This window comes from Maniola jurtina, chromosome 5, assembly GCF_905333055.1.
Source record: "Maniola jurtina chromosome 5, ilManJurt1.1, whole genome shotgun sequence".
NCBI lineage: Eukaryota > Metazoa > Arthropoda > Insecta > Lepidoptera > Nymphalidae > Maniola > Maniola jurtina.
Genome location: NC_060033.1, coordinates 12,765,176 through 12,787,606, shown reverse-complemented (window position 1 = coordinate 12,787,606; position 22,431 = coordinate 12,765,176). Strand labels below are relative to the sequence as shown.

The following is a 22,431-nucleotide window of genomic DNA, read 5'->3' as shown; positions in this document are numbered from 1 at the left end:
TTGTTCGCCATTCAAATCGTAACTTACATAAAACAGCTATTTTTAACGTCAATGTTGACAGTTTTTTATGAAAATGTGTCAAATCAGGCGTTAACAATACATTACACGCATAGGTACAATTTGAATGTTACGTTTACTTACCTCAGCCCAATGCAAATAAGTAAAATAATATTGACAGTTTCTGCTAACTTCACTCGCAACTTTATAATGTTGTTTTGACTTTATAATAACTATTAGTGAATGAAAATAGCAGAGGCTGTTCAAATTAAGGGCATGTGTTAGTGTATTATCACACCCCTCCCTTCACAAGTGGATACATTTTGATACAAAACAGGCAATAGAGATATAATTAAAATAGCACAATCACCCACATAGCAGAGAAACTCGCAATAATCAAGATTCTAACACGAAAAATTATCGATTTATTAAAAAATACGCAATAAACTAAAATTAGCCAACTAACATAATGTTAGCTCATAGGAGCCCTGTTTCTAAATGACATTAAAATCGTTACTATGCGCTGAATACACTGTGCGAAACCGAATGTAAGATTTGTCAAATTTGACATCTCTTCATACAAGATTTGTCAAATTTTCCATCTCTTTATAAAAGATATGTCAAATTTGACAGTTCTTACAAAACCTGCCAAGTGTGACGTCACAAGTGGCAGTTACAAGGTGTGTTGCGATTTTAAAGCCATAGCGAATAGGCCCTGAACTAACGAGTTGATTTTCCATTTTCACGTTTCAGAATCAATATAACTTATATCTATTAACTATATGTTATCTTATGTATAAGGTTTGACCTCACTTTTATTTCATAAAAATGACCCATGTTTTGAAATAAATGATCAACAACGCTAACGTAATAAAGCTTGTGGAAAGAAATGTAATTAATTTTACAAACAGATATCGAAATCGTAACTCACTCGAACTGAATTTGCAGGAATGTGAGCGAAGAGTTACGGTCGAAATTAATGAATGATCATTCTCTCTGTAGTTTATCGTTAAGATTTCTGGCAACGTTGTTATTCGTTTAAAAAAGATCCTACATTTTTTGACAAATAACAACGGTGCTAAGTAACTTATCGACAGTTTACAGACAGACTGAATTATTAATTGTGGCAGTAAACATTTCTTGTGTGGAGATCTGTCGATATAGTCGATAGTTCAATAAAGTCAAAGAAGTCCCAAAATGAGTTTTGCGTGTGGTTACGATTTGAATATCATTGTGAATCAGCGTCAAGATTTTCTTTAAATTCTCTTAATTCGTATAGAATAAGAAAATAGAAAAAAGTTAGCGTTATTGGTGCAGTGTAAAGTGATTTAAATATTTTAACACCATTTAACCTGGATGACCACACAAAGATCAAAGTTGGAAAGTCGACAAAATATGTTAAAATAAGCTTCACTATTACAAAATGATTTCATTCCCTCACACCACCTCCCCCAGTCACTACACATAAAGATATTGCAATCGTTTTTTTTTTTTTAAATAAATTAATATTAAAATGAAATCATCGATCAATAATATTATATAGGTAATTAACTTACGATACTCGGCATGGGTTACAAAGTTACTTGTATGCATCTATTTGTACGTTGATGGTACTATAATATTCTATGCCAGAAGCCATCACGCAAGTGTCTACAACAAACTGTACAAAGTTTCAACTCAACAAGGATAAACGGACTTATATTTTTTTAAATAATAATATGTATGGATTTAATATCTGTGGCAAAAATGATAACTGTCGTTTTTTAGTCTCATCTATTTAGAAGGTATAGTGCTAATTCGGTTCTAAACCAATTCTAAACGAAATAATTGAAAGACTATTCCTAAGCAGTGCCATCCTTTTTTGCGTAGAATATTGTGAAAAGGATGGCAAAGCTTCTAGACCTTGCGTAAAACAAAGTTGGATTAAAAAGTTAAAGATTAAAAAGCAAACGATTGAAATATCGCAGACCAATAAGGTCACATAGAAATGTGAAGCGAGAGAAGGCTTGATAGAGAGAAAAGAAAGCTGTGTATAATATGTTAGTGACTGGAGGACCTTAGCACCATATTATATATTATGTATATTAAGTACTTCATTAAATACAGTAAACCCAAAACCCGCGTAAGAGCAGCAGACTATTCGAAAGTTCGACAATTTTAGAATGTTCAAGAATCAAAAGAAATTTTGAAAAATCAAATTCGATCGTTCGAAATAATATACTAACTTCTGAATAATGAGTTATTTTAACGATGAATAATAATAATTGTTTATTGCATTTCTCACATAAGACCATTTAAAATATCAATCATAGCCGATATTGAAAAAACGTAATGCGCGCCGAGCTCGCGAAGAAAACCTCTTTCGCGAATTTCGGGTTACAACCGAGTGCGTGTATTTAAATATTACTTATTAGAAGACATTAAGCTTTATTAAATAAATTTAAAGCGGCGCGTAAATCGTACCTATTGTACTCAAAACGTATCCTTTTCCATTGTTGAAGATATATCGACATTATTGTAATAAAAAGTATAAATAGAAAAAGTACAAATCTGAAAACAAATAAGAAATTATGTTTATCAATAATTTTAGTAATATTTTTTTATTGGTGAATGTGTAGGTATAATATTAATTCATTTACGAGTATGTTAACAAAAACGAATGTAAAAATTTGGTAAGTACCCAGTCTACCATTACGAAGCAGTTTACATTTTCTATTCAATACTAATACAAAGAAGGACTGCATACGAAACGCCATTTAATATTCGAGCACTCCTATTGACGTTTGTTGTTTAGGAAAAATGATGAACATGATCGTAGAAATGGAAGGGGTGCTTAAATGTTAAGAAGCGTATTCGGGCGTATATATTCGCTCACGCTGTGCTCTGGAAAACGTCGAATGAACACTAAAAAAAAGAAAATTAAAAAATATATATATACTATAGGTATAAACCTTCCGAGAAACATGCAACCTTTTTCCAGCTTACCATGCTAACTCTATTTGACAACACGTATAGTTATTATTATTCATAAAGTGCGACACTTACCGACTTTCCCAAAACTCATGCGCCATTTTCCATTACACAACCCGTTCGGATATACCGCCATTACAACACAAAGCCATTGACACATCGGTAGCTCAAAAATGGTCGTTGAAAACAGAAAGAATGATCGAAAAATGATAAAAATAAATTGTTACGTACATAACTTTTTAAAGTGATGTGAGTGTTTTATTTGTATCAAAAATTAAAACCGAATGGAATATTAGTTACCGTTAAATTAAGAATATGCGCGCCTAGCTTTATAGGAGTAATAGGTAAATTCAGGAGAAGTATTTTTTTTCTGGAAAATCTCAGATTTATGATTTTTAGTAAGCTACCGAATGTCTCAATAACAAAAATAAGTGGCTGATAAAATTAAAATTACGAATTAACACAACATATTTTTACCATAATTAAAATCTAACTTCGGCGTTTTCATTCATAATATTATTAGTTATTTTATAACTAGTTAGCTGCCAAAATTATTTCGATGACTAAAAAATGATAACATACCTCCTGTATTAAGTACTCATTACACCACATATTGTGACATAAGCCCCCATAAACCTAGATGTGTTTTGAGACAATGGCAACACCATAGACAATGGAAACAAATGGAGACAACGTTTAAAAAAGAATAGATAAGTACCCAATAAAAATACAAGATGTATGTAGTACATTTTCAAACATAATAATAATTATTATGATTAATAATACTTAAGTACCAATATGTAAGGCTTATTAAAGTTTAAAATATTTTCTTTAAACTTTAAAAGCACTTAATGAATTTAGAAAAGAAATAAATGGTCTCAAGATGTTATTAATTAATGCAAATATATTATTATGCCACACTGTTCTACATAGAGCTTTTGAAAAAGGATACATTTTAATTTATTTAAAGTTTTTTTTGTACTTATTATCATAATAAAATGCACTACATACTACGTATATTTAGTAAAAGATATCAAATATACCAATATGACTAAATTATGTGGTGTGAGGTAAACAATGATATATATTTTCTAAGTGTAAGTGTATATTTTAACAGTAAGGCGGTTAATTTGGAATGAATTTGGAGTGTACTGACCATAGATAAAATTTTCTTATGTCTATGGTACTGAACGATTACTTAAACGCAACTTAATATATTTAAGCACACCTAAAATTTAACTTTCGAATCGAGCGTCTGTGGCGTCAATGACACCGCGACGAAAATGTCGGAAAAGCCATTCGAGCACATCGACATTAGACGCCGCGTCAGTGTCGCTGCGCTCGAATTTGTTCCATACTATTGCATAGTACATTAATCTGCCGCTCTATCGCGGCGTCACTACGCGACAGACACCCTACTCCAAAATCCACAAGTCAAGGCGCGCTTAAATTTTAAGAAGCCTTTCAGCGATCGGGGGTAAAAGGAAGGAAAAATTGGAGTTCGACATACCATGGACGAAACTGCCAACCAAAAAAAAATGTATAAAATTAATTTAAGTCTGCTAAAGGCACTTAAACCTACAATATAAATTCATAACACCAAAACAGTGCATCAACAAACGAGTTGCCATAATCACTAACCTAATATGTATAAAGATTAAAAAAAACAAAAGTGTAAACTAATCACAAAGAGTGCATTGACAAAAAAAAACTCCAAATCAAACGCGTTAAGTACCTAATAATCCATTCGAAAGTAATAAGAAGTTTCTAAACATATTTTCCTCAGACTTTGAATCAGCCTTGAAAAAAATTGGCAAAAGATAACTTTGCAAATGGAATGTCTAAATTCAAAAATCACAACTTCATCAATCACGCGAAATAGCAAAATACACAAATAAAAAAACAATCTAAAGAAATACCTAATCCTAAACTTCATTAACAACCTCAGGTTCGCTTACGTCGAAATTAATAATAATAATTAATCTATCTGTAATCTGTTGATAAGTTATTTACTTGGCAACATTGCTATTTGTCAAAAAAGACCATACAATTTTTGACAAATAACATTTTGACAACTAATTGTAACTTATCTTGATAGCCAGATTACAGATAGGATTGATTTAATTACGCCTGTTAAAATACAAAACATCTACCTAATTAAAATTCAACAATCTTTAAAGTCAGTATAAATTCAACAAAAAAAAAAAAGTGATTTTATGGTAAAATTAAGTCTAAATAGTTGCTAATAAGCTGTATAATATAACTGCCATAATTGATTTATCAAACTGATGAACATTTTTTAAAATTGTTTAAAATTAAAAATTATTTTGTAAAAATATAGTTTTATTTTTATACTTACTGCTTACTTTAAACGCATTGATCTTTTCATTAATTTGAGCTTATTGTCATTCTGTTACCCTGTTATTTCGATCGCCCAAATCAATATCGATTTTCTACTGAATTATTATCGGATAAGTCTTTTTGAGGATTTATACCCTACGAATCAAATTTTAAAAAAATACTCAGGTACTACTTATTAAGTTCATATTATGTTGTAGGCTAGGCGATCCAAGTATGCTTTTTATTTAGTTTATATAATGTAAACTAGACTAAGAATATAAATGACAGGGTCATCATGACCCCTGGTCCCTTACAAAATATTGAAACCGAGACTTACCCCGGCCGTTCTTTAAAATATAAAAAGTATGTAATATCCAGATTAGTCTGACATTAGGGAAGATCACATATCAAGACTCACATAAAAACTTCATGTACCTACCCACCTATGTATCATGAACGAAAACCTACAAATTAAGTAAGTACGTTTTGTTCTACCCCAGGTTGATAAGGTAAGGTATTCGCAAATACAAGTAGATGATGTGAAGGTAGATACAGAAATACGTAGGTACCGATAATTCCATGTTAAATGAACGAACGTGGTTTTAAAAGCATAAATCTACTGCCACGTAACTAGGTTCGGTCTTAGCGAATATGTAGCTGCTTAAGTACACATGTTTATACCCCAGGATAATACGGGTAAGTGGGGAACATAGACATAGCTAGCGATCCGGGGAACGGCGAGGTGATAGACGCGGGCAGAGCGGCAGAGAGCGCCGTGCCGTAACCCGCGGGTAGCGTCGCGGACAGAGACGGGGGCAGCGTACTATAGGTGGACAGCATGGGGCTGTTGTTCGCATATGAAAATATCGGGGCAGACGTGCCGTATGAGAATACGGGGAGAGACAGAGCGGGGGACATTTGCTGGGGTACGAAAGGGCGCTTCGCGGGCGGCGCTTCGGTCTGGGCGAACGCGCGGTCGTACGATCGTTTGGTTGGCAGCATCTGCACGGGGTAGGCGGGGGAGGGCGCGCGCACGTAGTGCGGCAGGGACGGCAGCAGCAGCGGCTGGCGCAGGGAGAGGAGCAGGTTCTCGTGTTGGCGCGCGAGCAGGTTTTGGTGCGCGATGTGCTGCGCGAGCAGGCGGGGCGCGGGCGGCGGGGGGGACAGCAACGTACCGGGGGAGAGCACCTTGGGCGACGTCGCGGGGGTGACGCCGCCGGTCAGCACCAGGTTCATGTCGTCGCCGGAGCACTGGAACACCTGGAAGTACGGCGCACCCCCTCTATATCTATATATTTTGAAGCATCACAAGACCCATGATATTCCTTTAGTGGTAGTAATATCCTTTAGAGTCCTTTTTCAATGGGCCTCGCCACGCTTTCTTGGCACCGCGAGGCATAAGGACTACGTGGGTACGTGGAAACTAGTGTTACAAGTAGGTACAAGTATTTTCTGCACGTCATAATGAACATTCCTAGAGTATACAGAATAGAATACAGAATTTGGGCTTAGATGTCCCTAAACTGTATAAGCGACAGTTAAATATGTAGATGGCTCATTTTATACAGTATAGAAAATCGTATACTTTAAAGTTGTATACACAATACAAAAAAAAAATGTATTAATTTTTTTTAAACGTAATTATTTGTATGAATAAAAGTTGTTGGTTAGTCAAATAAAATAAAAACAAAGAAAATCATCAGTTACCTCGATATATCGCTGCTTCTTGCCGAAGGTCATGTAGCGGTGGTGTTTCTGCTGCGCGCACAGGAACGCACTAGTTTCACTGTTCATCTGGATAAACGCTTCTCCGCTAGGGTGACCCTACAGAAAAACAGAGCAAATCGTCCAAACCCCCTTAACTTTGAAAATTACTTTGAAAAAGAGGAGGTTGATAGGTAAATACAATGTATGCCTACTAAATATATTATGATATGCATTTGTAGAATCACGTTTACAATAAGTCGTGATAAAAAAAATTAAATACACGACTGTCCTGCCCAAAATGAACTAAAAAGGAAAAATTATTCGCATTTGAAAATGGCGTTATAGCTAAAATCACTCGGGGCGATGTTAATTCTAAGATACCCCATACATCCAAGTCTGTTCAGGCATTTATAGTTATGGTGGAATAAGGAAACTAGTATACATGAACGTTAAAAAGATTACACTCCTTTTTCCAGTCCCGTATAAAGCAAGCTGTGTGATTGTATATCTCTGACCAAATTACAGTTTAACAGATAAAATACTAGATATACAAACATATTATTAAGAACTAACTTACCTGAGAATTATACACCATGTGAACTCCTTGCATGACGATGTTTTGTGCAAATTCGTCCAGGAAAGTCAGTATGTGCTCCACCTAGAAATAATAATTTGGTATATTAGAAGTTAGAACTACCTTCGAATAGCCAGGTTAATGTAAAATCAAAAACAAGTACAAAAGGAGCACCAAAGACACGACGTCCACACCAAACGAGTGTCAGATGAGCCTGACATTTTGGTCGCAATGTAAACGTGCCTTATGTCCGTTTAAAGTCACACGATGCGTTACGTTGGCGGTGCGGCGTTTGAGCGATGCCGGTGCGGCAGGACAGTGCCACACGGCACCCAAAACTCAAACTTAAATCCACAGCGGTGCGGCGCCGCAACGCATCGTGTGGCCACAGTCTTATCTGCAACCTGACTATAAGCTCGACTCCGTGAACAAGGATTAAGGTGCCAACGCACCTGAGCTGCGCTGCGCTGCACTGCAGACTGCGACACAGTTCGGCAAAATATTATTTCTATCATTTTGTATGGAGCATATCGCATTAGAGCGGCACTGCCGCGCGTCGCGGCTGGAGAGAATATTGTGCAGCGCGCTGCCGCGACGCGCAGTTCAGTTCAAGTGCGTGGGCACCTTTAGGGTGACAATTCAAGGCTTTCTCCAAATATAGGCCTCCTCAATGCATACTTGTGTAGGTGTAAGAGCATGTCAATTTTGTCACCTGCGCCTCGTAGGGCAGTCCTCGGAGTCGCACGCAGTCCTTGGCGGTTCCAGAGGTGATGACGTGTTGCGGCACCAACGCCACTGGCAGCAGGCTCTCAGCGGGCGCGCTGGCCGTCGAGGGCGTGCTGGCTTGACTCGTGCGCGTCTCTAATGACCGGTTTAGCACCTACGAATACGAATGAAAATATAAAAGTCTGATGTACTTCGACCGCCCGTTGTGCCAGACCTTTTCTCCAGGCACATGCAAACTGTGGAACCAACTTCCCTCGGCAGTGTTCCCACTATATTTCAACATGAGGTTATTCAAGGAGCAGATCAACAAATTTTGAGAGGACTGGTTATCCTTAACACAGATCTAAAATCTAGCTAGAATAGTCCGTTCTTGATCTCGTAACATTTTAAAATTGTATAATACGCACGCCAATAAGCACGCAAATTGTTAATTGTATTTTTTTTTAATCCGAAAGGCCAGCAAACACCTGTTACTGTCAAGATTGTACAAGGGTAGATATGTAGAAAGAAGCAGGTGGTAAAGATATCTATCAAATCCAATAATTACAATTATTAAAAGTCTACCAGAAATCGAAATATACCTAAAATGAAAATTTGAAAAATGTATCACCTCAAAACTTGAATAATAATAATATGTCATCAATGTTTTACAATAAAATCCAACGATTTACATAAGTAATAATGCAATCTCAACAAATGTTTCACAGTAAAACGCTTGCAGTAAGTAATTCTGACATATTTGAACAATAAATAACAATTTAAAACTGTTTATGTTGTACTCTTGAATTGTGAAATATGATAACCTACGCAAGCATTTATGTTGGCTTAGAATTTAGATCCCTGTTGTAGGTACAAACCATTGCCAATATAAAATTAAAAGCATATTTAATGTACGGCTAAATGCATTTGACCACAATCTCACTAAGTAGCGGACCATGATTTTCTGGGGCTCAAGGCGCCACAATGCCAAGTATATTTCAAAAAAAAGACCGGCCTAGTGCGAGTCAGACTCGCGCACCGAGAGTTCCGTACTCGGGTATTTTTTCGACATTTCGCACGGTAAATCAAAAATTTTATGCATAAAAATAAATAAAAATCTGTTTTAGCATGTACACGTAAAGCCTTTTCATATGATACCCCACTTGGTATAGTTATTTTACTTTGAAAATTGAAACCCATTTTATACTTAGTTATTTTTTTTTGTGATGTAACCGCAAATTCACAGTTTTCGAAACTTTTCCTTTACTTGTGCTAGACTTGCCTTTGGCAGATGCCAAATTTCATGATTCTAGGACGGACAGCAACAGAGTGATCCTATAAGGGTTCCGTTTTTCCTTTTGAAGTACGAAACCCTAAAAACCAGCCGGTAAACCTAAATATAACTGGAGTAAGTATAACATGAGGTACTAGATAGCTGTATGATTTGAGTAGAGATATATCTTACCATGACCTCCAAGGGCAGGCTGCACATAAAACGCAAACAAATTACCGTAAACAACTCCAGTTTCATTGTTTAACTTAACTCCTATAATTTGTACGTGAATAAGAATAAATAGGTATAGGTTTGTTTATAAAATGAGGTTTACATTGAATATTATAGACATGAAATATAGTGCGTACACCATTTTTAAACGTCTATAATTTCCAAAAAATTACTTACCTAGGTACCAAACTGATAAAATCCAAAGTTACTCAACCTATTTTTTTTACGAAAAAAAAAAAACAAAAAAAAAAACAAAAAAACTCATCAACAAGACCCTAGCTTTTCTCTATCTAGAAGTTGGCCCTTGACTTGACTGTGATTTAACTTCGTGGCTGCAGCGCTAACGTTATAAGAAAATCAATCTATCTGCAACCTGCCATCATGGATGCAGGAAATAGGAATTAATTGTTGTTCTACTAGGCCTACTCCTGATCCTGATTGTTGCAGGTAACAGCAGCGCTTGGGCCGTTTAACCCTGGTAACATGGTTAACAATTTCTCTTCATGGGATATAATTCACCTGATCCCAATCAAAAGTTCCCACGGGACTTTTAAAACCTAAATCCACGCGGGCAAAGCCGCGGGCATCATCCATCCATCGATACTAATATTATAAATGCGAAAGTGTGTCTGTCTGTCTGCTACCTTTTCACGGCCCAACAGTTTAACCTATTCTGATGAAATTTGGTATAGAGTTAGCTTATATCCCGGAAAAGCAAAGAGTTCCCACGGGATTCCTAAAGATCCATCCGTTTAACCGATTTGTATAAAATTTGGTAGGTACCGAGGTAGCTTGCGTCCCTGTAATTAACATAGGCAACTTTTATCCCAGAAAATCAAACAGTTCCCACGGGATCTTTAAAAACCTAAATCCACGCGGACGAAGTCGCGGGCATCCTCTAGTAATATATAATTGCAAGATACTCTGAAGTTTGACCTCACTGAAATAAGTAGGTACACATACCTACCTACTTAATTTTGATTTATCTTTTGCAAAGTAATCATGACTTGATATCTACATAAATTAATTAAATTCTGATTCGAATCTTCAAGGTGAGTAATTTATGCGCCCTAAATATTTATGTTTCAATCTGAGTGATCAAAATGTGTGATTTCACATTTTCATACGAACATTTTTTTCGTTATCGTTCCAAACCTATAGACGTCCACAACTGGACATTGGTCGCTTTGGCTGATATTTATACTTTACCAGATGAACGACTCCGTCCGCGTGGATTTAGGCTTATTTAAAAATCCCGTGGGAACTCTTTGCTTTTCCGGGATAAAAAGATGCCAAAGTTAATTTCCGGGACGCGACGTAAGCTACCTCTGTACCAAATTTCATATAAATTGTTTGATCATAAATTACTTGGGCAAAAATGAAACTTACAAACTAAGAACTAACCTGTTGTACTTCAGCAGTAGTAGATCTAAACAGCTCGATATATCTAGATCCAATGAGCTTGCGATGTCGAGACAGCGCCTTGGGCGAGTCGTCCTCTTTAGCGAACAGCACGAAGGCGTCGCCGGTGGCCCGCCCGTCTGCGCGCCGCACGAACAGCACCCCGTCTGCACCGTCCAGCACGTTCACCGGGTCGTCGCCCGTTGAAAAGAATTCCAGCTGGAAATGGAATGGTGTTTTAGAACCACATCATCATCAACCCGCCCACCGGCCGGAGCTGAAGCGGTTGGTTAATAAATGGCAGCGTCCAAGAATATTAAAACGCTCGGTAAGGTTTTATTTTGAGTTTAGTAATAAAAACAACCCGAACACTGGTATGTTTCAGCCAGAAACCAAATGAGGAGCTGGCGAACTTACCACTTGTTGAGGCGTTGCGTCATAGGGCAGGCCTCGCATACGCACTATGACCTGAGCTCCACGAGAGAGGAAAGCTGCCGCTTCGCAGGTGGCTCCACCGGCCACCTGCAGGAAGTCATCGCCCGTCGCCCGGTACACCTGGGAAGAAAGGTAATCTTTGAACGGGTAGGGCAATTGTAACCTACATGTAAAACTAGAATGGTCAGATGGTAGCTTCGAACGGATAGGCAATTGGATACTCACCTAAAGTTAAGCTTGTCCGATCTAAGACAATTGGGCTACCTTCGTTGTTACTATAAATTGACATTAAATCCAATAAAGATATCGTATTTTGCTATCATCTAAGAGCTGGGCAAAGCTCAAAGGATATAACTACCTGGATTAAATTAAAGAGGGCTCTCGATGACGAAGGCCTCTGATTTGTCAACGAAGATAAGGTAGCTACTGACCTCGATGTACCGCGGGCCGATGTGGTGTTTGTGTCGTTTTAGCGCCATGTCTCTGTGTTCTTGTGAGATGAAGCGCACCAGCGCCTCGCCGTTGCGTCTGCCCTGGGGTGAGAGGCACAGTGCTACTCCGCCCCTAGAATATACATACACGAATTAGAAACCTCAATGCAGGTTCTACCACAAGTTAGTTGAGACCCCGATGTATCTAAAGGCTAGTTCGGTTGTTATTAGTATTTAGTTAGTCGAGTGGAGAGTATTTTAGTATAGGTCGCGACAGGTTAACATGGCAATCGGGGGGACACCTCGCACACCCGCACTACCCCCGAGCTAACCCGGCGCGGGATAGCCGGGCACTTTGCGAAGCGTCCCCCCGCCTCATAACTTAATGTCCATGTCCGACCTGTCGCGAAATATAAAATACTCGCTACTCCAAGTGTGTTTTGAAAGACACAGCCTGCAACGCAAAGTAAATAAGCTGAATAAACTTATTATAATGGCTAGGAACTTACTTTGCAACATTGAGCCCTCGGAAAAATTTGGCGATGTCCTGATCTGATGATTGCCAGGGTAGGCCTCGCGCTCGCACTATACAGTTGCCGTCTATTTCATCGTCTTTTGAGCTGCAACAAGAATATGATTTGAGAATCAAATAATTCTGAGCGCAACTTTTTGTTTTCGCATCTTTTTTTTACCAATGTAATAAGAAAAGGACACAAAACTAATTTAATTTAGAACTTTCAAACCTCGTGACCTTAGGTGCACTAAACACTTTAGTCTTTAAAAAAATGTATTTTCCGTCCTTTGAACAATATTAAAAAGAAAAAGACGCAGAGTTTAGAGAAAAACATCGGAATCGGCGGCTACTATAGTGCGTTTCATCGAATAGTACCTACCTATGGCGTTATGTTGGCTCCACTGTCTGTCCAAGTCATTGGCACCATATTTGCATAAGAAGACGCAGATTTTGTTTATTTTCATTTCATTTTCATTTAAAATGAAAATCAAATGAAAATAAACAAAATCTGCGTCTTCTCATGCCAATATGGTGCCAATGACCACCCAACAGACAGACTATTCGATGAAACGCACTAAACCCACTGTTCCTGTTCACACTAAATTTCAACGTGGGGTTATTCAATGGCTCGCGTCGCATGCGCTGAACTGCCAGCTTTCTTTGGTGCCGCAAATTTTTACGGGAGACGGTAATAACTTCAGGGAAGTTACTAACTCAGTGATCATCACTGAATGAAAATGGTAGTAAAGTTGGGCGCCTAAAACCCTAATAATATTTATTAACTAGCTGATGCCCGCAGCTTCGCCCGCGTGGATTGGTCAGATCCCCTGCAGCATCAGGATTGAGGAGTTGGACTCCAAATTTTTTATGAAACAATGTCGCAAAGTTCCTCTATCGATTAAAAAAGAAATGACGCAAATCGGTTCAGAAATCTCGGAGATTTCGGTGTACATAGGTAGAAAAACACAACTCCCTTTTTAAAAGTCGGTTAAAAAAGTAGCCTATTTTACGCCCTGGTCAATCCTCTACTTGCCTGTGAAAGTCCCGTCAAAATCGGTTCAGCCGTTCCAAAGATTAGCCTTTTCAAACAGACAGACAGACAGACAGACAGACAGACAGACAAAAATTTTAAAAACGTGTGATTCAGTTATGGTATCGTTCAAATAACCATATGAGCTTAATATGAGGTAGTTATTTCGAAATTACAGACAGACACTCCAATTTTATTTATTAGTATAGATGCAGAGATTCCAGACCTAGGAGCTCGCGTTTTTTTGGCACTAAGTACAACTAAACCTATCTATCCATTCAGCGACGTTATAGCGCCAGTGTATTGGGCACTATGCCCATTAATTACTATTTGGACAGTGTACTCGTATATAGGGTGTATACTTATTTTTTGTAAATACCTATACATTTTTAGTGTAAAGTTTTTTTTTTTGTGAATGTAAATTTTTTTTTTTTTCAATGTATTGTTTGTTAGATATCTAGACATCTCTGTTAGATGTTTTTATATCTCAATGAACGGTTAATTAAACTCTTATGAGTAGTTTAGGTAATTCAACGTAATTTGAGGTGACCCAAGCATAACAATGCACGTACTTTGAACAGCCCGGACCTAAAAAGGAATTTGCATAGGACGCCTTACTTTGCCGTGTCATTGTACTTTGTAGTGCTTATTCTTAGCTTAAAGTTAGGTTAGGTAGGTACTTTAATATGTAAAGATCTTGCTTAAGCTTAGCCAAGCGGAACTTTAATTTTTTTTTTAATATACTTTAGGTCGATAAGAAAAGATAAAAACTTTATTTCTTCTTGTTATCTTAGATTGTTTGTTTGTAGTTTGTCCGTTTTGAAATAAATAATACGTAGAATAAATAAAACCGGTGAAGTGCGAACACACGAAAGGTTCCGTACCGTCCTACGACACTATGTACTTTTTTTTAATTGGTATGGCGGCCATTTTGAAACTTACATTATTTTGTTGTTATAGCGGCACACTCTATGAAAATTTTAACTATAGATCGTTTCAACGTATAGTTCATTTCATTCATTCATGAAAATCAAATGAAATAAAACAAAATCTACGTCTTCTTATGCAAATATGGTGCCAATGACTTGGACAGACAGGGGAGCCAACATAACGCCATAGGAACTATACGTTGAAACGATCTATACAGTCCGACAAGGCTCTTTTGGCGCGTGGCCAAAATCGGAACTAAAGCCGCTACCTATCTTGAGAAGTGCACTTGTTGATAGATCGCTATGTCGGCAAAAAGCTACAACTGCGCCCTCACTTAAGTGCCAAAAGAGCCTTGTCTGACCTGACTGTATCTATCTATTACAGTCTATGAAATACAACCCGCTGACAAACAGACGGACGGACATCAGAGGCTTAGTAATAGGGTCCCTTGGGTTACGGAACCCAAAAAATGTAACGTGCTTAACTAATTCTTATCAACAGGTGGACAATCATTAAGCAACTATTTATTTATTTAGCATTTATCAAATCATGCACCCACTTTACAGTCGCTGATTTAATTTTATCGAAAAGAAACACCTGATTAGGCAACTTTTATCATTGTAATCGGTTAGCGACGGCGCAGAAAATTGTTTTTTTATCCTTGTGTGTTATCAAAGTTATCAATTACATATTTATCAACGGTATACGCTTTCGTATTTTATGTATATTGAATCAAATTGAGTAATACGGTAGCTGAATGTTGTTAAGACGCCTTAGACTAGGGAGAAATCGCAATTCTAGTGTAATTCCGCGCAAAAACCGATGCAGAATTTCTATATGCAAAATTATGGCTCTCCCCTAACATTTAAATGTTTCGACGTGTAATGAGTTCGGTGAACAAATTTTCGCATTCGGAATTTCAGGCGAAATCAAACGAGTCACAGACTGTGGCGTGTGGAGACCCCTACAAGCATCGATGTATAAGAGACCTATGTCCAGCAATGGATTTGAATATACGTAAACACATTGACAACAGAATGGGATTCGCGTTAAGAACGTCCTAGGTATACGCCGCGTATATTACGCATTTCTTTGAGAAGCGTTTTGTTTATCTTTAAGGCCAGGTAAAGAAAAATAGGTTGTAGCTAGTGTCCGACCGAGAATCGATTTCTAGCCGAAGCCGAAACCGAATATTTTAAAAATAAATCTAAGAAATAACAGTTTAATTGAAGTTAGAAGTGAAAAAAGTAAAAGTCTTGTTGAACTTGTCATAAATAATTTTAAAAGCAGTTCATTCAATTTCGGCGCTTGCTTTGACCTTTGGCTTCGGCCAAAACTTCGGCCTATTTGGCCAAAGCAGGAGGTTATGCCAAAGGTGGTTTTTTGGCAGAAGGTGACCAGTTCGGTCGGACAGTAGTCGTAAGTCGTAGTCGTAGCTATGAAAATCGTCAACGATTTGAAACATGTCGCTTTTATCAGAGCTCCGCGAAGGCCCTCTGCCGCACGGCCACGCTCTGCGTCCATTTGAATATGTCGTAAAACTTAATGCCAACACGCCAGTACTTACCTACTTTCGATTGTTCGGCGAGTAATCTCGGTTGTTTCAAAACGACTTTACCTAGAACTGTTGTTATTTGCAGTAGGTTTTATTTACAGTTGAGATGTTTTAAAAAATCGGTTAAGTGCGAGTCGGAATCCTTCGTGTGCGATTCTGACTGCCTTGCAAATTAAACTATTCTTTTACAAGAAAGAACTTTAATTTGCAAGGCAGTCAGAATTTTTTATTATTATTTGATGTTATAGCGGCAATAGAAATAAATACACACAGTGTGAAATGCTCAAGTCTGTTCATGAGATACAGTCTGCTAACAAACAGACTGACAGACAGACGGACAGCGGAGGCTTAGTGATAGGTCCCCGTTGGCGTCCTTTGTACCCGAAATTAGATTAGATTTTTTTTAGATAAGTTTTAAATAGTTATAAAAACATCGTACTTACTGATATACTATATAAGTTATATTCAAAATAAACTGCGGATCAATCAATTTTGCGGCAATCGCGTTTGTTTTGTGCGTACAAAGGTCGGGTCAGTAGTTACGATACTGAACGATACGCTATCGATTTGACATTGGCAGTATCATCTCTAGGAAGGAAAATAATATTCCATACATTGATCGAGAGCACAACAATAAATTAATCTGAATACTAAAATAAAGTTAAAAAGCACTAAAACCCTACTGCTACCCGCGAACTGCCCACAGATAGCGACAGCCGATAATTATAGTAAGTATATAAAATTGTTTCCTGTCGCTCTGTGGATTTAGGTTTTTTAAAATCCCATGCTTTTCAGAGATAAAAAGTTGTCTAAGAATGTCAATTTTCGGGACCCAAGCTAGGTACCTCTGTACCAACAATAATCCCGTGGCAATTATTTGATTTTACGCGATAAAAAATCCCCGGGATGTAAGCTATCTCTGTATTAAATTTCATCAAAATCGGTTCGACTGCTGGGCTGTGAAAAGCTAGCAGACAGACAGATAGACATAGCTAGTACATATATAGTAAGTATATTAAGTACTTGTACCGCAAGAACTTTTTAACCTAAGTACCTATCAGTGTTAGTCGTTGATCAATACCGTGATATTGTACCGCGAATTCTCGTTAGGGTTGTGCCCCGTGCCTCGGAGAACACGTAAGGCGTTGGTTTTGAGCCTCCGGTCATGTCGGATAGCCGACCCATCGGACTATGAGAATGAGAAACAGGAGGCACCTGTGCGCACACAAGTTGTACTATAACCTCCTAGCAGTTGGCCAGTCTCCATTGAGATTGACCGCCGTGGCCGAAATTCGGTCAATAGGAACATTCATTCGTGATTCGTTCTTTAATAGTAATTTGTACCGCGATATTAATTAGGTATTGACTGAACTTTGTCATATCGTCACTCATGACTGTAGATGCTGCATAAAAACAGCTTTGTCTAACGAAATCACTATTATATAAACCTTTTGAGTGTTCCTCAGCGGGTGTTTGAACTTCGATTAGACAATGTCGGCTGGATGACGGATGCCAAAATCAAAACATCGGACTCTAACAATGGGCACGCACACTTGCGAACTACCTACCTAGTACCTATAGATTGTATACAGGTATAAAAACGCGTGTGGGGTTGTTTGTAAGGGAAATAAGTGAAAATTATATTACATATTAATCACACTATCACACTAATATTATAAAGGCGAAAGTTTGTATGTGGTTGTGTGTGTGTGTGTATGTTTGTTACCCCTTCATTCACGGGATTTCAGACCCTAGATCCACGTGGGCGAAGCTGCGGGCATCAGCTAGTACATAGATATAATAAATACGGAAATGTGTCTGTCTGTCGGTCTGCTAGGTGTTCACGGCCCACTGACAAAAGGTACAGAGATTGCTGCATCTCGGTACATTTCGTCATAACATAACATAAACGGACACACTTTCGCATTTATAATAATGCTATGGATAATATTACTATCATCCATAGCATTGTCTCTGTATGTACGCTTAGATCTTTTAAACTACGCAACGACATTGCACCCCTGCGAAGCCGGGCGGGTTATTAGTAATTAGCTGATGCCCGCGACTTCGTTCGCGTGGATGTAGTTTTTTAAAAATCCCGTGGGAACTCTTTGATTTTTCGGGATAAAAAGTAGCCTACGTGCTAATCCAGAGTATAATCTATAATCCAGAGTATAATCTATCTCCATTCTAAATTTCAGCCCAATCCGTCCAGTAGTTTTTGCGTGAAGGAGTAACAAACATACACACACACACACACACATACAAACCTTCTCCTTTATAATATTAAGTGTGATGCCATACCTATACCTAAAGTATTAGTACAGTCAATTTGCAAATTGCCCTCCGAAAAAAGACCTACCGCAATTTGACATAATGAATCGTTAGGGGGGCATGTCAAGAGGTCACAGGAAAAATAAAAAGGTCGCGCTGATTGCTGATTTTGAGAAATTCAAAAAATGAATAAAAAAAATTTGAAATGCTTTTTTCTTGGAAACTATTGGTTTTAGGAAAAAGTTTTTTAAATAAAAATGTAGAGGGCATTACGAACTATATTTTTTGTCATTGGAGTGACGTCATCCGACTTGAAATACAAAAAGTAGAGGGCGCTAATGGATCAAAAAAGTGTTTCAACGCTATTTTCGATAGGAAAAAATGATTTTTTTTATAATAATGTAAATTGGAAAGTTGTTCGTCACAAAATTAGCTACAACTTTTATTTTAACAAAATTTTTATAAAACTTACCGTTTTCGAGCTGGAACTTATCGAAGTGTACAAATTGTACATTATGTACCGTGCCGTTGCACAGTTCTCATGCCATTCAGTTTTTATCTTTTTTAACCCCCGACCCAAAAAGAGGGGTGTTACAAGTTTGACGTGTGTATCTGTGTATCTGTGTGTCTGTGTATCTGTGTATCTGTCTGTGGCATCGTAGCGCCTAAACGAATGAACCGATTTTAATTTACTTTTTTTTGTTTGAAAGGTGGCTTGATCGAGAGTGTTCTTAGCTATAATCCAAAAAAATTGGTTCAGCCGTTTAAGAGTTATCAGCTCTTTTCTAGTTTTCTTGTAGAAAAGAACGTTAGATAACCGTTAGGTTCATAATATTATGTCAATTGACAAATGTCAAGCTGTCAAGATGGACGTTGCCTAAATACATAATTATTTATTTGAAAATCTTTTTGAAAATGATGTTTTGGAAAACTCAGATACTTTAGATAGTAGGCGCGGAATAGTCCAAGAAAATCAGTTCAGCCGTTTGAAAGTTATCAGGTCTTTTCGGTCTTTTCTAGTTACTGTAACCTTCACTTGTCGGGGGTGTTATAAATTTTTGATTTACACTTGATTTGATTCAAATGAAATAGCAGTAATTGTTTTCTTACTTTTTTATCAAAAAATTTGAACTTTTGTTTAACAAAAATTTGAACTTAGGTGAATTTATCTATGTTTTGCATCACGTTTATTTCTTTTTTTTGAAACAAACACATTTATTCGACAATTTTGTTTTTTCATTTAGTTAACTAAATGCAATAACGTTGCACTTTTTCACCTGTACCTCGAGAACAGTAAGTTTTATAAAAAATTTGTTTAAATAAAAGTTGTAGCTAATTTTGTGACGAACAACTTTCCAATTTACATTATTATAAAAAAATCATTTTTTCCTATCGAAAATAGCGTTGAAACACTTTTCTGATCCATTAGCGCCCTCTACTGTTTGTATTTCAAGTCGGATGACGTCACTCTAATGACAAAAAATGTAGTTCGCAATGCCCTCTACATTTTTATTTAAAAAACTTTTTCCTAAAACTAATAGTTTCCAAGAAAAAAGCATTTCAAATTTTTTTTATTCATTTTTGAATTTCTCAAAATCAGCAATCAGCACGACCTTTTTATTTTTCCTGTGACCTCTTGACATGCCCCCCTAACGATACATTATGTCAAATTACGGTAGGTCTTTTTTCGGAGGGCATCTAATTATTCCTTGCATATTGACTGTACTATATAGATCAAAACTCTATAGTGAGTAGTTACTCATTAGGAGTCGTCTTCATTTGTCACCGTGTTACTCAATAGCGATAATGCCTTTAGCACGTTTCGCTTACGTTTCCGATTCGACGAAAAAACTGTACACATCGCGTTACTTCACGTTTACAATCTAAGAGACCACCGTAATAGTTATTATATTATTCTAAACTAGCTGATGCCCGCAGCTACGCCCGCGTGGATTTAGGATGCATGTATTATACATATAAACCTTCCTCTTGAATCACTCTATCTATTAAAAAAAATTGCATCAAAATCCGTTACGTAGTTTTAAAGATCTAAGCATATATAGGGACAGACAGACAGGGAAGCGACTTTGTTTTATACTATGTAGTGATGAGACATAATGTTTAGCTTTAGTTTAGGTTTAGGCTTAAGTTTAAAGTTTTCAAGTAAACAAACCTAATTCTGGTAGTGAGCTTAACTGACACCAAGCAAGTGCAACAATATAATATTATTTACAAATGTAATATTATTTTTAACGTAATGTAAGATGTGTATAAAAACTTAAGATAAGTCAAAACGAATACTTCTCTTAAAAGACGTTGAAATATGTAATGTAAAATTGTTTTTCCCTCACTTGATGTGCTTTGATAAATTGTAAGTATTAAGAATTTTCTCTTCTTTAATTTGACATCTCACTCGATATAATAGCAATAAATCCGCGGTAATATAGATTTCGTCCATTTAGAATGTGGCCGGGCTATAATAATGGATATGTTGACACCTCATTCATCAAAATCGACTCAAGAGTTTCGACGCTACGGTGGAAGATATTTAAATGCAAATACACAGACTGCTAAAATCACAACCCTTCCTTTTGGTATTGGCATAGTTAGTCGGGCAAAAAAGAATCGCTTTGTTTTCATAGCTTAGTTCATCAAACCTTTTTTTTTTAAAGAATTTTTTCCCCTTTCCTCTCCAACTAAACGTAAAACTTGTGCTAGAAGTAGGTACGACGGTAGTGCAACGGGTGGGGTTAGAACCGGCGACCTTTCGGATCAGTCCGCTACTTTAACCGTTGAGCTGTCGAGGCTCTTTACACTAGAGCTTTTCAAATGGATGATAATCGACCAATTAGGTATTACAAAATTAGCTTTTACATAATATTACGTACCTGACCATCAACATATTATGCAGTGGTCTCTTGGTCTATTTGTTTACATTATAAAATCATTTGAGCGTCGCATTTATACGCAACGATAAAAATGTCTCAAGTTGACGTTATATTCCGCATAATTTTGGTACTTATTTTGTTCAGCAAACTTCAAAGTCAGACAAAAGAAGACTTGAGGCCGGGTAGCCACCTAAGCGGGGCGGAGCGGAGATGATAGATAGACCAATCAAATTAATATCCATAAATGACGTGATCAGTTTTTCACGAAAATCTATTCTATTAATAATCTGATTGGACTGCTGAATTCATCTGCTCTGCGCCAATCTTCGCATTAGTCGATATATGGAGCCTAGTTTTCTAAGATTTCTATATATCATCGGTAATTCGGTATACCTTGCACTACTTTTTAACCCTGGTAATCAAAACGTACCCACGGGGTATTAAAAACAAGCCACTCTATAAATTGTTAAGTTAAGTTGTGTTTAATAAAGTAATGTGCACTTTGACAAACGTGATGTCGAGGCCTATATTGCGTAATCACAATAACTCATTTAAGATAACTTCGTCTTGGATATGGCCTTTAATTGCTCGAAAAAATACTGAATAGTGAGGACAAAATCTACGAATGTTTCAATTTTATTAAGCTCTATGCAGGCCTAGTCGGCCTAAATCTATAGTCCGTTTGTTCTTATTTTGCTTAGCAGGTAAACAAATCGCAGAAACCTACTCAGAGAAACGCATATGCGACGCGTTTTCCTGGCGCTTTAGACGGTCTGGAGTTAGGTTTTTCACTCATATCATGATTTCAAGGTCGTATAGGCGGCGTATAGTGCGCCTCTTACACATTCAGCGTAAAAACTACTTGTTTACATTTTAAGTTTTCTAAAAAATACCAATAAGTCAAACTTGTTAAGAATCGTGGCTGCCAGTTTTATGATAAAGATGGTACCAACTACCAACATGACATACCATTTGACTGACATCGATCGATGTTGGCGATCGGCGTACGTGGATCGATTAACGTAGAAGTTTGCCAGATTGACGGATACCGATCAATGAAATAATGGTAGGTCGACCTTCGATTTATAATCGAATGCATAGGAAACCGCCATGCATATCTCGAGAGCCAAAGGCCAATCTACCATCGATAACGAATCTTTAAAACATATTATATGA

General features: G+C 37.2%; 1 protein-coding gene across 4 annotated transcripts in view; it reads right to left on the bottom strand.

Moving 5' to 3' along the window:
- Positions 1-22,431, bottom strand: part of LOC123865198 (RNA-binding protein fusilli) — a 99,372-nt gene that overhangs the window by 10,208 nt on the left and 66,733 nt on the right. For 2 of the 4 annotated variants that reach the window (XM_045906069.1, XM_045906068.1), the window contains exons 7-14: positions 12,574-12,684; positions 12,065-12,197; positions 11,616-11,753; positions 11,202-11,417; positions 8,301-8,468; positions 7,592-7,672; positions 7,015-7,131; positions 6,483-6,567 (exon numbers count right to left, since the gene is read on the bottom strand). In XM_045906069.1, coding sequence (XP_045762025.1) covers positions 6,483-6,567; positions 7,015-7,131; positions 7,592-7,672; positions 8,301-8,468; positions 11,202-11,417; positions 11,616-11,753; positions 12,065-12,197; positions 12,574-12,684 — 1,049 coding nt within the window. Of the gene's footprint in view, positions 1-5,903; positions 6,568-7,014; positions 7,132-7,591; positions 7,673-8,300; positions 8,469-11,201; positions 11,418-11,615; positions 11,754-12,064; positions 12,198-12,573; positions 12,685-22,431 lie in introns of those variants that run through there. The other 2 variants (XM_045906065.1, XM_045906070.1) reach the window with 1 other exon arrangement.